The following is a 17,291-nucleotide window of genomic DNA, read 5'->3' as shown; positions in this document are numbered from 1 at the left end:
ACTGTGGGGTCACTATTATTGCTGGGGGCACTATGGGGGTCACTTGCTACTGGGGCCACTATGGGGGTCACTTGCTACTGGGGCCACTATGGAGGACCCTATTACTTTTGCAGCCACTATGGAGGGGTCACTATTAACTGGGGTCAATATGCGGGTCACTATTACTATAGGGTCTTACAATTACAATTTGCCCTTTGAAGGCAACCATAAGGGAGCTCTCACATGAATGTATGCTGCCATGTATTACGCGTGCGGGTTCTGTATGCATAATACGGTACCACTCTTCACATTGACTTAAAATTGTGCCTCGCATACAGTGCGGCAAGCAGTATCTTGGCGTGTATTACATGCGCATATATGCTAAGATAGTCTATGGAGATTGTCATTGGCATCATGTGATGTAGGGCGCTGCGGAGGAAATATGTGCTGCATTAATGTGTAAAATAAATCCATACACCATAAAATAACAGTAAGGGTATTAACCCTTTGCAATCCAATTTTGGATTCAGGGTTTCCTAGGGGGCTTTTTCTTTCTGCCATTATACAATGGTGCCATCTGCTGGCTAGAGCCAGTACTGGGATGTGGGACATGCTGGAGAGGCCCCTGACAACAGTGGCCAGTAATCTACAATAAGAATACCCTGCTGGACGTCTTCCGACATCGGAGCTGTACAGCCTTCAATTAGCATGTCTTTAGAGGTCAGACAGTGGATTGGAAAGGGTTAATAAGTGGAATTCACAGTGGAATTTTCTCCGTGAATCCCACCTCTTAAAACCATCAAAATCCACATTTTTCTGATGCGCTTTTTGGTGCAGATTCGCCCCGTCAATGAGCAAAATCCGAATGCGGAATTCCCACATGCAGAATCGCTTTTACACCTCAAGAAGTGACGTGAAAATGCAATTTTCCACGTTTGCAGTTCCTCGTGCGGATTTTGGGGTTTCACAGGGGCTGGTTTTGATGGGGTTTTTAGAGGCAAAATTCCACGGAAAATGCTATTGTGAACAGCGAACTGCAGAATTCTCAGAAAGTATGCTCCAGAATGGTTATTCTAGGCTGCCTTCACCCCTGCGTTAGGCCAGAGTTCAGGGTTTCTGTTTTTCTGCATACTACACTATTTTGCTGTCCGCAAAAACGGAAACCTGATGGAATGGGCAGAAAAGGAAGACTTTCCCATTGAAATCAATAAGAAAAAAAAATGATCTGTTTTTTTTTTGTTTTATTTCATTTTCTCTCTTTCCAAAAACGGAGCAGCGAGACGGAAACCCCGAACTGCCCCTAACGCCGGTGTGACAGCAGCCTTGTACAAGTTCCTACTGCTAATTTCATTGTTTTTCCCTCTGCTGCTTTGCATTATATGCTGTAACCCGTGCAGCGCTCCCCGATATCCTCTCCGCTTGCCTCTTGTTGAGCGAGATGGGTGCCGGAATATTTTAGAACAGATTATGGAAATATGTCAGTGGGTTTTGCCTCTGGTCTGCAGCCAAACGGCAATGAAAACATCTTCTAATTAGTCCTTGTGTGTTTTGTGTTGTGCTGGAGTTTAGTCTGCGTGATTTCCTCCCCTTATGGCAGAGTGGATAAAATCTGCTATTACTGTGTAAATGTGTGTTCTGTATTTCCTCCTATGTACAATATGCTCCTCACACACAGCAATATTGTGCGGGCTGTGCGCTTCGAGCTGGCGACTCGCTGAAATAACGATTAATACAGCATGATAGATATCCAGCACTTATAGTCTATGACAGGGGGGGTCAAACTCCTTTCCATCAAGGGCCACATCAGCCCTATGGTTGCCTTCAACGGGCCGATTGCAATTGCAAGCTGTATAGTAATAGTGGCCCCCATAGTGTCTCTAGTAGTACTAGCAACTTCCTTAGTGGCCCTTGTAGGAATAGTGACTCCATCCATAGTGGCCCCTGCAGTAATAGTGACCCCCTTAGTGGCCACTGTAGTAATGGTGACTCCACCCATAGTAGCCCTTGCAGTAATAATGACCCCCTTAGTGGCCCCTGTAGTAATAGTGACTCTCCCATAGTAGCTTCTGTAGCAATAGTGACCCTCCATATTTACCCCAATAGCAATAATAACCCCACCCATAGTGGCCTCTGCAGTAATAGTGACCCTCTTAGTGGCCCCTGTAGCATTAGTAACCCCACTCGTAGTAGCTCCTTTAGCAATAACGACCTCCATATTGACCCCAATACTAATAGTGACCCCACCCATAGTGGCCCCTGTAGCAGCAGTGACCTCCCCCCATAGTAGCCCCTATAGCAATAGTAACACCACCCATAGTAACTCTAATAGCAATGGTGACACCCTCATAGTGTTCTCAGAAGTAAGGGTGTACCTCATAGTGACCCCTGCAGTAATAGTGACCTACATAGTTGTCCCTGTATTAATCGTAGCTTCGTTAACAATAGTAATCCCACTCATAGTAGCTCTTGTAACAATAGTGACCCTCATAGTGGCTCCAGAAGTAAGAGTGTCCCCCATAGTGGCCCCTGCAATAATAGTGAGCTCCATAGTGGCCTCTTTATTAATAGTAGCTCCTGTAGCAATAGTGACCCCAATAGTAATAGCGACCCCTATAGTAGTCAGCCCAGTAGTAATAAGTGATCTCTATTGTAGTCTCAGTAGTAATAATGACCCCCCCTATTTCCTTTTGGCCAGGCAACATCCCCTACAGGTATCCCACTCACTCAGCCTGTAGCTCCAGTCCGGTGGTAGCAGCCGCTGTTGAGTCTGTGCTGCTGACCTCTCTCCTCGGCATCCGAGCTGCGTACAGGTCGGCACATTCAGACACCAGGAAGAAGAGGTCAGCAGTCACAGACTCTGCACTGCCGGCGCTGGACCGGAGCTACAGGCTGAGTGAGTGGAATCCCTGCTAGGATGCTGCACGGCTGGCGGGCCACAGAAAATGAGTTGGCAAGTCAGATTTGACCAGTGGGCCTTGTGTGTGACGTGTGGTCTATGGGCAGATTTATCAAATTTTGTTTCCTTTTCCACTGTTGAAAGCACTCTTAACCCCCCCCCCCCCAAATAAAAAATTTAAGCGAGACCGGGTGAATACGTAGGTGAAGTAAAGGGCTCATGCCGTTTTTTGTCAAAAAAGGCTTACCACTCAGTGCTGTGTGGGCAAGATGGTAGAATCATAACCAGTTTACATGCACAGCGCTGAGTGGTAAGCAATTTTCGTTCAAAAATGTGTTCATACGAGCGATTCGCACGATAATTGCAGCCAACGAGGAACGATAAATAGTTTACTCTTCGTTGTCCATTTTCTGAAGGCATAAAAACCCATTGTTGGCTCGTTCACTTATCGTTCGGCTTAAGCAGGGCTCGTTCAGTCCCTCTCAGTCACATACAGCGAATACGAATAATTGAATGATTCTGCCTGTATAAACAGGCGGCACGAGCGAATGCTGACAACGTTCATTCATTCAAACGATAATTGTTGGGTTTAATCGGACCCTTAAGGTCTCTTTGCACGGGACGACTGTTGGCAAACGATGCCCGACACTCGTCCCTGTGTTTCCTTGCTCTCGTTCTCCTGCATGGGAGCTAGCAGAGCTGGTTGGGTCACAGAGCGGCCATCGGGGCGAGAAAGTGCAGGGGATTTCTCTCCTCTCGCTCCCCCGCCCCTCTCCATTGAGATAACACAGTGGCCATTCACTACTGAACGGCCGCTGTTTAAACTAAACAATCAGCTTAACACTGACCTTTCATGATGTATAAACGATGAGCGATGAGCTCATCATTCAGTTTAAAAAGCAGCCGTTCAGTAGTGAATGGCCGCTGTGTTATCTCAGTGGAGAGGGGCGGGGGAGCGAGAGGAGAGAAATCTCCTGCACTGCCCCGCCCCCCCGCTGGCCACTCCATGAACCAGCCTGCTCTGCTAGCTTCCATGCAGGAGCACGGGAGCGCACAGACACAGGGACGAGTGTCGGGCATCGTTTGCCCAACAGTCATCCCGTATAAAAGGACCTTTACATCTACCCGCGTCCGGACTGCGTATAGACACACCCAACTGGTAAGGGAAATGGTAATTTTATTCATACGTTTCCAGGAAGAGTAACAGAGGGATGGCTCAATGCTGCTTTTTAAGAAACAATGCTCCAGATTCTTACTTTATAGGTAAGGCAAGAATTTACCAAAAACAGAGCTGCATATCTGCTTCTACAAGGAGCTCACGGGACGAGATAAAGGTCCTCATGGATATTACACAACAGTTGTGCGAACCCTCTGACTTGGGCTCGATCACGCGGGCATATGTGTGTTTCGGTCGCATAAATATGAAGCGTATTTGTTGTTGTTAGCTGTTTAGTCGTTCACGACCCTCGGGGACCCTAAAGGCGAGCTCCCTCCATGTTTTCCGGTTTCTTTCAGTTGTGTGATATCCATGCCAATATCAGCCATCACACTCTTTGGCGGACGGGTCCTCTTTTGCCACTGATTTACATGTCCAAAAATCACATTTTGCTTGCATATTTTGTGCGCACAGATGCACTACATATAAAAGTACGCAGAACGGTCCGCTGATTTACTGCGCAAATACTCAGGTTTTCTGCATATTCACTGTGTATTTGCAGCGGCCCATTTACTTCAATGTCTATTCTGGTGCACCAAAATAGGACATACTGCGTATTTTTTCATACATTGGAACATCATGTGAAAAATCCGCACATGTGAACAAACCTATTGAAGTCAATGGGTTCTATTTACTGTGTATTGCAAGCGCAAAAATTGTGCGTGTGATAATGCCCGTATGAACGAGCCCTTTGCTGGACCTGACAATTCATGTATGTGAGTAGGCTCCCAGCTTCTACTAACAGATGATATCAGAGGCACGAAGGAGCGAATACCTTGAATTTCAACGCGTGACCCTTTTGTGCCGCCCCTGGACATAAGTCGCCGCCAGAACTGTCCGCCTGCAGCTCTCCGCCATCCACGTAGAAAACACATGAATGTTCGGCTGAACTGAGCATTCATCCGTTTTGAGGAGCCGGCAGAGATAGTTGTAGGACAAACAAACTGTTTAGGTGTATGGGGCGTCTTAAAGGGGATTGTCGTTAAGATGAGCGAAGGTACATGATAATCATTCAGTCGAAATGCCAGCCAACGACTGAATGATAACTGTGCGCTGTTTGCTCCTCGTTCATTTTCTGCAGGCCTAAAAATAATCATTGGCTCGTTCACTAATCGTTCATTTTAGGCCGCTTTCATACGGCCGTGAGATTTGTGCGAGAGACGCGCAAATCTTGTCCGAATATGAGCCCCATCGCTGGAGTCATATACACAAGTGATGTCCTAAAAAAATCGTGGCATGTCCTAACTCTTCGCGTTCCTCAGAACGCAGCGCCTATTGATTTCAATAGGAGCGTTAACGCCTCGCTTACCTTGTGATGTGCGTGCGAGGGCAATGCGAGTTTTCCCATTGAAATCAATAGAACACACTTCCGATACTCTATCACGCAGAATTTCACAGAATTATACGGCGAATGTGATTGAGCGATTTCTCGTTTGACGTAGCCAACAATGTATCTGTAAACAGGCAGCACGAACGAATGAGCTAGCGATGAGCATTGGCACTTGCACAATGAACGAGGTTGATTTGGGCACGTACCTGTGATAATTACTGTACGTTTTGCACAAGCAGGGCCTGTTCACATGCGCACACTAAACCCCCCCTTCACCCCACAGATTGTAAAGGCTTTTTAGGAGTTCTGAAAGATATTGCGCATTTGAGCATGCATTGTACGTCGTCCATTGATTTCTATGGCGCCATTGGTGCGCAAATACACAAGAAAATAGAGCCTTTTTTTTTTGCACGCAGGAGAAATGCAAGGGCAAAAAACGCTAATGAGAATGAACCTATTGACATCAACGGGTTCTATTTGCTGCGTATTGCGCGCGTCTGTTCATATATTTTGCATGTGCGCTAATGCTTCCGTCTGAAGAAGAGCTTACAGTTGTGTCCAATATTCATGAATGCAGAAACTGCAAGAGATTCCCCGCTTACCAGAAATTGATGGTTGGATCCCATACGAGGAAATGTAACATCATACAAAAGAGTTCCGCATTTACGGAAAACGCCCTGTGCGGCCTCATTTAGCTCATGCAATGTTAGGAGTCTAGAACAGATATGGAGCATTGAAATGCCAAATCTTTTCCTGTTTGTATAGACTGGTGCCACCTACAGAGTAATATGAGGTACTACACTCTGTTGAAAATACTGGTTAATATATTGTGATTACGTTTTCCTGGTTCACAATATTAGTTGTTCCAACTGTGCAAACGGTACAATTTAATATTCCGCAGACACAAGCTTAAATAAGGATGAAACATGGAAAATATATTTTTACTATATGCTGGCCCGAGTGCAGATACCAACTGCTGAAGCTAAGGGTGGATTTACATGGGGCGACTGGCGGGCACATAAGCACCCCCAAGACTTAACGCACCTGAGCTTTCAAACAGGAGCAATAGTCGTTCAGTAAATGGAGGTGGTGTGCGCTGGAGATCTCTTCTGGCCGTCCGCCTCCATTCACAGTCATTCATAGATGAGTAACTATCTGTTTACACTGAGCAAGAAGTTGCTCACGAGTTACTTTGTTTCAAACTTTCAAAATTTGTCTCATATAAAGCTAACTTTCACCCAATAAGCACCAAGCACCGTAAATATACGTTGGCTGGTCTTTGGTTTTAATCCCGCCCAATCTTAAATATATGGCACAGGTCTAAAGATCCTGCTGGAGCAGGTTGGGTACTCGGCTGTCAGAGGCAGCTGAGGACCTGGATGAGAAGACAGAAGTGGTCTTCGTCTTCACTTTTCCAGCCTACATAGCATTCAAAAAGTAAAAAAGGAAGCCTTGCTGTTTTTCCTACCTGACCCGGCGATCATATGATCGCCAGTGCCAACCACCCTCTGGCATGGTAGAGTTGCTGGTTCTTTTCCTATATGTTCTGGTTCTGTAATTGAATCCTCCAGGTACAGTGGAAGACTGTGATATAAGAAAGACATTTGGAATATCCAACAGTGGTCTTATATGAGGTCATGGGGGACATACAAGTTAAAAAAAAAGTTACAAAAATAAGTAAAAAGAAAAAAATTACAGAAAAATACATACATACGGTAATCTTTTCTCTAACTTTGTATACATTACCCCTAATGAAACAAAGTTGTTGTTTTTTTTTTAAAGGCAGTGAAAAAAGGTTATAGGAATAGCCTTATATGTCATGGAGGAAAAAAACTGCAAACAGACTTATGGCAGATCAAGAAGAGAAAATAGCGCCATAAGACTACCACATGCATAAAATAGCTAAGAAGTGTTTGGTTCTTTAGAGTCTTTAAGGGCTTATTCACACATACGCATTTGCGCATGAAAAATGTGCGCGCACAAGGCATGGAGAATAGAAACCTTGGTTTCAATGGGTTAATTCACAAGCATGTATTTTGCGGGCGCATTTCATTCACACAAAAAATACGTACCATGCTTTTATTTTTTTTACGTGTATGTGCACCCAAATTGCCCATATTGAACTGATTAACTTGCCCATTTCATTGACTCCAAGCTTGGTTGCCTTTTTTTTGCAAGCACAAATGCACATGATTTGCGCACGCAAAAAGTACAGTAAAACATGCACCTGTGCGCACAAGTACGCAGTGCCCATTCTGCAAAAAAGTGGCACAAATGCATAGATAAATATGCTTATGTTCGTGCGAATCCGGCCTGCAGGGCAAAAAGATTTAGTGGCAGGATATGCATATCCATACTCATTATTATTAGTACTTGATGTTTACTTAGGGTCCTCTTAGACGAGACGATTCTCGTTTGGATGAGAGAGTGATGTCACCGCTAGCTCGCTCGCTCTCGTTCAGCCTGTTTAGACAGGCAGATGCATCGTTGACTTGTTCAATTAAATCTGCTTAGTATCATTCAGTCTTTTACGTTGGCTAATGTGACCGAACGCTGTTTAAACGGAACGAGCCAACGATAATTTTTACATGCCTGCAGAAAATGAATGACGAACAAGAAGTGTGTGATACTTGTTCATCATTCAGTCATTGGCTTGGACTGATGAATTATCATTCATTTTCGCTGATTTGAACGATTTTTTTGAACGATATTCATTCCATCTAAACGCCCGCTTACGGATTTTTATATCATAATGGCGCGCACCGCTCCTATAATAGGAGGCCTCGGCTTGCCTCCTCTAGTCTAGCAGTGAGCCATAGACATCAGATTATATTGTCTAGGGAGTAGTTGAGATAAGTGGTAATTCTACAATCCAGCACTGCTTATCTTTTGGTGAAGAAGGTGTCCATGCAGTTAAAGACTCCACCTGCCCCAATTCCTGCTTCCTTCGACTCTTTATAAACATGACTGTCAGCCTGATTCATACCTATGCTCTGTATATAGTGTGTATCGATATAAACCATCTTTCTTCTTTCATTCTTAGAATTGCCTGCTGGGTGGGAGAAGATCGAAGACCCTGTTTATGGAGTCTACTATGTAGAGTAAGTAGCCATACGGCGGCCTCTATAGACTGGTAGCTGTAAATAGATGTATTCATGAATATGTTATAGGATGACAAAAAACGTTTTTTTCCAGAAACTGCGCCACTCTTGTCCATGGGCTGTATCGGAAACTGTAGCTCTTCCCCATTAAAGCAACTTTTCAACCCAGGGAAAAATTTGTCCAGAGACCATTATTATAATAATAGTTTTTATTAATATAGCGCCAACATATTCCGCAGAGCTTGCAAGACAGGGAGATCAGAAACAAAAAACAAAGATACAAAACCACGGTTACATATAGTAATCAGTTGATGGAGACAGTAGGGGTGCGGGTCCTGCTCCAACGAGCTTACATATTACAAGTAATGGGGTGATACAGAAGGTAAAGGGGCTGGAGATGTGCACGGTATGGCAAGGTGGAGAGTGAGGGATGCTATACACATAAGCAATGGTCAGACTTAAGCCGTGTGGTGGCTGAGTCGGTATGACCACAAGGGGTGATTGATTACGGCTAGCAGGGGTTGCAGTCGGTATGACAGGAAGCATGTTATCAGGTGGAGTACAGAGGCGTTTGGTTTAGGAGATGTGATATGCCTCCCTGAAGAGGTGCATTTTTAGAGCACGCCTGAAGTTTTGTGTGTCAGGGATTGCCTGGATAGTTTGGGGTAGTGCGTTCCAGAGGACTGGTGCTGCTCTGGAGAAGTCTTGGAAGCGGGAATGAGAGGTTCAAGTTAAAGGGGCACTCAGTCTGATTTCATTAGCAGAGCGCAGGGCCCGGGCTTGGTGATGGATTGAGCTGAGGGAAGCAATGGTGGGCGGCACAGTGCTATGGAGAGCTTTATGGATGAGGGTAGTGAGTTTGAATTGAATTCTGTATTTGACGGGAAGCCAGTACAGTGACTAGCACAGGGCAGAGGTGTCAGAGTAGCGGCTGAACAATAAGATGAGCCTTGGTGCCGCATTCAGGATAGATTGGAGAGAGACTGGCGCCGGGAGGACAATCAGCAGCTAGCTGCAATAATCGAGCCAGGAGGGGCTGAGGGCAACCGTGAGTGCTTTTAGCTTGTTCTTGGTTCGGGCAAGGGATTGGATATAGGGGGTAAAGGAGTGATCAGAGTCTAAAATAACCCCAAGACTGCAGGTGTGCTGTTTGGGAGTTATGGTAGTGCCACATACTGAGATGGAGATGTCAGGATGAGGTCGGTTAGAGAAGGATGGAAAGACCAGTAGGTCAGTTTTTTGAGAGGTTTATTTTAGGTATGAAGAGGACATAGTGTTAGAAACAGCAGACAGACAGTCGGTGGCGTTCTAGAAGAATGTTGCTGTGATGTCGCAGGAGGAGGTGTATAACTGGGTGTTGTCGGCATCGAGATGGTACTGAAAGCCAAAACTCCTGATAGTTGGTCCATTAGGGGCTGTGTAAATATTGAAGAGGAGAGGACCGAGCCCTGGGGGATCCCAACAGCAAGGGCAAGAGGAGAGGAGGTAGAGTCTGGTGTCATTCTTTTCCCAGTTCACCTCTTCCTGGGGAACCTGTTCATTTTTCCAACCTGGTCATGGCACTCCCATCACTAGTCGTTGCACTTTGTGCTTCAATATTCAGATACTGCATGCTGCATTCTGCTTGGCTTAAACAGCTCACGTAAGTAGCCATGGCCAATCACTACAGTGTGTACTGTTTTAAGACTCTCTTTTACATGGGACGATCTGTAGGGCTCAGATGCCTAACAGGTCGTCCCAGCAATAATCGTTTCTGCGCTTTCACACAGCAATGAGCATGGCTGACTGAATGGTGGTGGAGCAGGCCGGGGATCGTTCTGCCCGCCTTCATTCACAATAAACAGGCAGTTGTTCATAAGTGACAGTTGCCTGTTTACACAAACCGATCCATATGTCAGTTTTCTGCATGCAGAAACCTAATGATCAATTAGAAACGAACAAATTCTCGTTCGTAGTTCAGTCGCGGCATGCATTTACACTAAGTGATAACCGGTCAGATTCCCGCTGGATCGCAGGATTCCAAATGATAATCGTTCCGTGTAAAAACACCTATAGGCGAGGCCACTGCAGAACGGAATTATCCACATTTGTCATGTAAAGTTTCTTCGCCCTAAGAATAGGCAACTTATTTGCCTTGTGATTCACTAAGAAGCATCACCTGACAAGGGCATACCCTTCTTCTTACGACATAGCTTGCATTGGCAGCATGTAGGATTAAAGGGGTTTTAGGGGCATTTACTATTGATGACCTATCCTCATATGGAAGTATGAAGATTGGCAGGTGAACCAGTGCAAAGCATGACACCAGGCAACACAACTCCCCATTCTGATTTTGTTCTGGAACTGGAGTGTTGCTTTAGAGTGAACGCAGGTGAGTTGCAGTACCCAACACAATACTATGGACAACTGTGGCGCTGGTTCTAGGAAAAAAAAATCCAGTTGTATGGATGCAATTTTTCAGTCTCCATTGACTTTTATGATGGAAATTTGGTACCCACAGCATCTAATAGAGCAGTGATCTGCAACCTGTGCTGCTGCATCTGTTGCAAAACTATAACTCCCATCATGCCCTGGCAGCCACAAGTTGGAGAACAGTACAATAGAGCATGATCCTTTTACACTGGGGATTTTTTTTCACGTACCTATAGGAAGTAATGAGCAATTTTTGAACAAGAATGGCCCAAAAATAGGACATGCTGCGATTTGGGACTCTCGGTCCAAGAGCAAAATGCCCAGTTACAGACTTATTGAAAATAATGGGCTCATTAGTAATTACTCATGCGACTTCCATCTATATCGCATTGGACGAAACTCACATGAGTTCCTTGTCCATGTACATACAGTCTAAGACAGCCCAGAAAGTGAAAACGCCAAAACCTCTTTGTACGCTCATATGGCTTCGTACAGAGTTACAAAAAACTCCATAGAAGGACTCTTACGGAGCCATAATATGGCGGCTGCCTGCGTTATCCTGTTAGTTATTTTTGGTACTTGTTTGTTACATTTGTTTTCACTGTTATGGCTGCGTAAACATCCTGATAGTCCAGGAGTGAAGCAGCCTAATTCCTGTCCTTCAGGAGACGCTATTAGTGACATCATTGTCTTCCTTCAGTCACATAAACAGGAAAACACAGTATGAAAATCCTGTCCTCGAAGCCAAACGCAAGAAACAGCTTGGACAACAGCAGACAGAAGGTAAGTCCGTCTCTGGTTGCATAATGGTGCTTCCTTCATAAATAAGGAGAAGGTTCTTACTATGATGTGTGTTAAAGGGGTTGTATGGTTTAGAAAAATACCCTACTTAGAAATTCGGACTCAAAATAGAGATGGACCATCATGTCAGTCTGTTATCTATTAGCTACAAAGAGTGTTTCTCGCACTGGAGGACCCAACACATCCATATTGTACCAGGACATCCCATTGATTTATATTAAAAAGGTGTTATGCTTAGTTTCTCCTGTGGAGGCACTGTAGGGAAATTGCAAACTACAACTAATCACTTGAGGGATCCAGCAGCAGGATTCTCTGTGATCAGCTTAAGGTCGTGTGGGGCGCAGATGTCCAACAGGTTGTCCCAACGATGATCATTCCTGTGCTTTTATACAGGAGAATCCCGTATAGCAGGGCTCATAGATGAAGGACTGCCTATTTACACGGGCTGATCTTCGTTTAGTTTTTATGCATGCAGAAACTGAATGAACTATTATTCATCGTTCAGTTGGGACATGCTTTTATACTGAGCAACAATCATTCACATTCGCACTGGATTACCTGCCCCTGTAAGGGGCCCTTGTTGTCAAGGACCCTTCTATCAAACATGGACAGTCCCTTTAAATTCTGCTTGAGAGCGCACTCCTTGCTTTATTTTATGCAGCCGTATAGAAGACTACAGTACTGTGTAAGTTTTAGGCAGCTGTGAAAAAAAATGCTACAAAGTAAGAATGCTTTCAGAGCTAGAAGTGCTAAAAGTTTATTTTTGTCCATTAACAAAATGCAAAGTGACTGAACAAAAGAGAAATGTAAAGCCGCCTGCACATGGCCGGATCAGATTCCACATGCGGGATCCTGCAGCGGAATCCGACCCTGTGCCCAGCCGGTGACCCTCACATACCTGTCTGGATCTGTATTACAGATGTGTGGCCGGCGCATCGCTGCACATGCACATTACAGTTTATGCCGCATCGTCACTAGGCGATGCCTGCGGATCCAGCGACCTTTCCGCAATGATGATTGTGGAAAGGTCGCAGGACGGACGGCTTTTATTGACTTCAATGAAAGCTGTCCACACAGAGGCTGCATTGAATCGCAGCATGCTGCGATTTCTTTTCTGCGAGTGGAAAATCGCAATAGATTTCCGCTCGTGTAAAGGAAATCGCGTTTTGCCATAGCAAGCTATGGCCGGCATTAGCTGCAGAATCTGCAGGCAGGGGTCCACTCCAGATATTGCAATGCAAATCCACCCATGTGCAGGCGGCCTAAATTACAATAATATTTGGCGCGACTGCCCTTTGTCTTCACAACAGCAACAATTCTTCCAGGTACACTTGCACACAGTTTTTGAGGGAACTCGGCAGGGAGTTGTTCCAGGCATCTTGGGAGGGCTAACAACAGATCTTCTGTGGATGTCGGCTCACTCAAATCCTTCTGTCTCCATGTAATCTCAGACAGACTGGATGATGATGAGATCAGAACTCTGTGGGGCCATATCATCACTTCCTTGTTCTTCAATCAAATTCCTTCCATTTTTTAAAATCATTTCTACTTTGCAGCATTTTTCCCCACCTGCCTAAACTGTTCCACGGTACTGTGTATTAATACAGAATTTTAACCCTAGATGGTATGTAATGTAGAGATGTGTTGGCCACATTTATATATTCCTGGGGAAGCCTTTTATTGTTAGTTCTCTGTATTGATACTCCTCAAACTATTGTAAATAAGAGAATACATTTTCTCACAATGCTCCCTTTGTTATACACACCCATCCAGTAGGATGTTAGACCTCTTTTGGCCCTCAGAACCTCAGCAATACCTCATGGAGTCCATCTATAGGAATAAGAAGACCTGGGATGTACAAATAAGACATTCCCCACACCATTACTCCACCCCTGCACCTTCACCAACCTAGCAGGAAGGGTTCATCAATTCATGCTACTTGTGCCAAATTCTGACCTCCCATCAGTATGGTGCAACAGAAATCTGGATTTATCTTGTCATGTGATGTTTTTCTGCTGCTCAGTGATACAATTTTTGCACTGCATTGTCCACTGGAGTCTTGTCTTTCTGTTTCTTTAATAATGGCGCTGGAACTGGTCATCTGATGTTATAGCCCATCCGTCCTAAGGAACGATGAGTTGTGCATTTGGACACATTAGTTGGAACACCAACGTTGTGTTTAGTTTCTATTTCCTCAACTGTGCAGCACCTGTTCACCAGAACTATTCTTCACATCCTCCTCTGACCCCTTTTGGCAACGAGTTGGTTATGTCCACACAGTTCCTTTTCAGTAGAGCTTTTTTATCAGTCACACCATTCTCAGTATACTCTCCCTAGGACTCCATGTGAAAACCCTACAAGGTTGACAGTGTGTGAAATCCTGGCCCTGGCTAGTCTAGCACCGATGACCAGACCTTATTGGAAGTTGTTCAGATCGCTGGATTTTCCCATCTAATGTGGATTTACATGGAAACTGATCCATGGAAAACTGGTCATGTGATTTTATACTTCACTCTGGCATTATAGGTCTAATTTCTATACAGGAAAGCAGCAATTGTAAAAAGACCGATATTTCAAATAAAGTGGCCAGTCAGTGTGGATAGATGGATAGGTAGCTTGCTAGGTAGGTACATGGATGAATAGTTCGGTAGATGGGTAGGTAGCTAGGTAGTTGGGTGGATAGGTAGGTAGATGGATGTATATAGGTAGCTAGGTAGATGGATGAATAGGTAGATGAATGGATAGGAAGATAAATGGATGGATAGGAAGATGGATGGATGGATAGGTGGCGAGGTAGGTGGATAGGTGGATGGATAGATGGATGTGTAGATTGGGATGGATGGATGGATAGGTAGAGGGATGGATGGATAGGTAGAGGGATGGATGGATAAGGTAGAGGGATGGATGGATAAGGTAGAGGGATGGATGGATAAGGTAGAGGGATGGATGGATAAGGTAGAGGGATGGATGGATAAGGTAGAGGGATGGATGGATAAGGTAGAGGGATGGATGGATAAGGTAGAAGGATGGATGGATATGGTAGAAGGATGGATGGATAAGGTAGAAGGATGGATGGATAAGGTAGAAGGATGGATGGATAAGGTAGAAGGATGGATGGATAAGGTAGAAGGATGGATGGATAAGGTAGAAGGATGGATGGATAAGGTAGAAGGATGGATGGATAAGGTAGAAGGATGGATGGATAAGGTAGAAGGATGGATGGATAAGGTAGAAGGATGGATGGATAAGGTAGAAGGATGGATGGATAAGGTAGAAGGATGGATGGATAAGGTAGAAGGATGGATGGATAAGGTAGAAGGATGGATGGATAAGGTAGAAGGATGGATGGATAAGGTAGAAGGATGGATGGATAAGGTAGAAGGATGGATGGATAAGGTAGAAGGATGGATAAGGTAGAAGGATGGATAAGGTAGAAGGATGGATAAGGTAGAAGGATGGATAAGGTAGAAGGATGGATAAGGTAGAAGGATGGATAAGGTAGAAGGATGGATGGATAAGGTAGAAGGATGGATGGATAAGGTTGGCGGGTGGAAGGATGGATAAGGTTGGCGGGTGGATGGATGGATAAGGTTGGCGGGTGGATGGATGGATAAGGTTGGCGGGTGGGTGGATGGATAAGGTTGGCGGGTGGGTGGATGGATAAGGTTGGCGGGTGGGTTGATGGATAAGGTTGGCGGGTGGGTGGATGGATAAGGTTGGCGGGTGGGTGGATGGATAAGGTTGGCGGGTGGGTGGATGGATAAGGTTGGCGGGTGGGTGGATGGATAAGGTTGGCGGGTGGGTGGATGGATAAGGTTGGCGGGTGGGTGGATGGATAAGGTTGGCGGGTGGGTGGATGGATAAGGTTGGCGGGTGGGTGGATGGATAAGGTTGGCGGGTGGGTGGATGGATAAGGTTGGCGGGTGGGTGGATGGATAAGGTTGGCGGGTGGGTGGATGGATAAGGTTGGCGGGTGGGTGGATGGATAAGGTAGGCGGGTGGGTGGATGGATAAGGTAGGCGGGTGGGTGGATGGATAAGGTAGGCGGGTGGGTGGATGGATAAGGTAGGCGGGTGGGTGGATGGATGCATGGATAGGTAGATGGATGGATAGGTGGGTGGATAAGGTAGGTAGAGGGATGGATAGGTAGAGTGATGGATGGATGAATCGGTAGAGGGATGGATGGATCGGTAGGTAAGATGATGGATAGGTAGGTGGGTGAATGGTTAAAGAAGCTAGATGGAAAGATAAGGTAGGTCGTTGGATGGATAGGAAAGTGGTTGGATGGATAGGAAGGTGGTTGGATGGATAAGGTAGGTAGGTGGATGGATGGGTAGATGTTAGATATGAGATGGATAGGTATGTAGATATGAGATAAATAGTGGATGAATAGATAGATGGATTGATAGATGGATAAATATGAGATAAATAGGTAGGTAGATATGAGATAGGTAAGTAAATATGAAATAGGTAGATATGAGCTAGATAGGTAGTTAGATATGAGATAGGTGGGTAGATATGAGATAGATAGATAAATGGATAGGTAGATATGAGATGGATTGATGGGTAGACAGATATGAGATGGATAGGTAGATATTAGATAGATAGGTAGATATGAGATAAATATGAGATGGCTAGCTGGATGGATGGATAGGTAGGTAGATATGATTGTAGATTATAAGTGTAGATTGGTGATGGGTAGATGTTAGATATGAGATAGATATGTATGTAGATATGAGATAAATATTAGATGGATAGATAGATGGATAGATATGAGATAGATGGGTAGGTAGATATGAGATAGATAGGTAGATATGAGATAGGTAGGTAGATATGAGCTAGTTAGATATGAGCTAGATAGATAGATACATGGATAGGTAGATAGATATAAGATGGATGGATAGGTAGATAGATATGAGATAGATGAATAGGTAGATATTAGATAGGTAGATATGAGATACATATGAGATGGATGGATGGATAGATAGGTAGATATGGGATAGATATGATTGTAGATTATAAGTGTAGATTGGTGATGGGTAGATTGGTGATGGGTGATGGGTAGATGGTTAGATATGAGATGGATAGGTATGTAGATATAAGATAAATATTAGATGGATTCATAGATAGGTAGGTAGATATGAGATAGGTAGGTAGATATGAGAGATATGTAGATATGAGATAGGTAGATAGATAGATATGACATGGATGGACAGGTGGATAGATATAAGATGGATGGATGGATAGGTAGATATGGGATGGATGATAGGTAGATGGATATGAGATGGATGGATAGGTAGATGGATAGGTGGATGGATATGAGATGGATGGATAGGTGGATGGATAGGAGATGGATGGATAGGTGGATGGATAAGAGATGGATGGATAGGTGGATGGATAAGAGATGGATGGATAGGTGGATGGATAAGAGATGGATGGATAGGTGGATGGATATGAGATGGATGGATAGGTGGATGGATATGAGATGGATGGATAGGTGGATGGATATGAGATGGATGGATAGGTGGATGGATATGAGATGGATGGATAGGTGGA

The 17,291-nt window shown here is 44.6% G+C and overlaps 1 protein-coding gene across 11 annotated transcripts in view; it reads left to right on the top strand.

Moving 5' to 3' along the window:
• The window catches only part of MAGI1 (membrane associated guanylate kinase, WW and PDZ domain containing 1), a 580,752-nt gene that overhangs the window by 454,690 nt on the left and 108,771 nt on the right, over positions 1 to 17,291 (top strand). For all 11 annotated transcript variants that reach the window (XM_066596650.1, XM_066596655.1, XM_066596652.1 and 8 more), the window contains 2 exons: positions 8,465 to 8,522; positions 11,635 to 11,717. In XM_066596650.1, coding sequence (XP_066452747.1) covers positions 8,465 to 8,522; positions 11,635 to 11,717 — 141 coding nt within the window. The remainder of the gene's footprint in view (positions 1 to 8,464; positions 8,523 to 11,634; positions 11,718 to 17,291) is intronic.

Source organism: Eleutherodactylus coqui, chromosome 3 (genome assembly GCF_035609145.1).
Source record: "Eleutherodactylus coqui strain aEleCoq1 chromosome 3, aEleCoq1.hap1, whole genome shotgun sequence".
Lineage (NCBI taxonomy): Eukaryota > Metazoa > Chordata > Amphibia > Anura > Eleutherodactylidae > Eleutherodactylus > Eleutherodactylus coqui.
The sequence above is the reverse complement of the archived record's forward strand: the minus strand, read 5'-3'. Positions and strand labels throughout refer to the sequence as shown.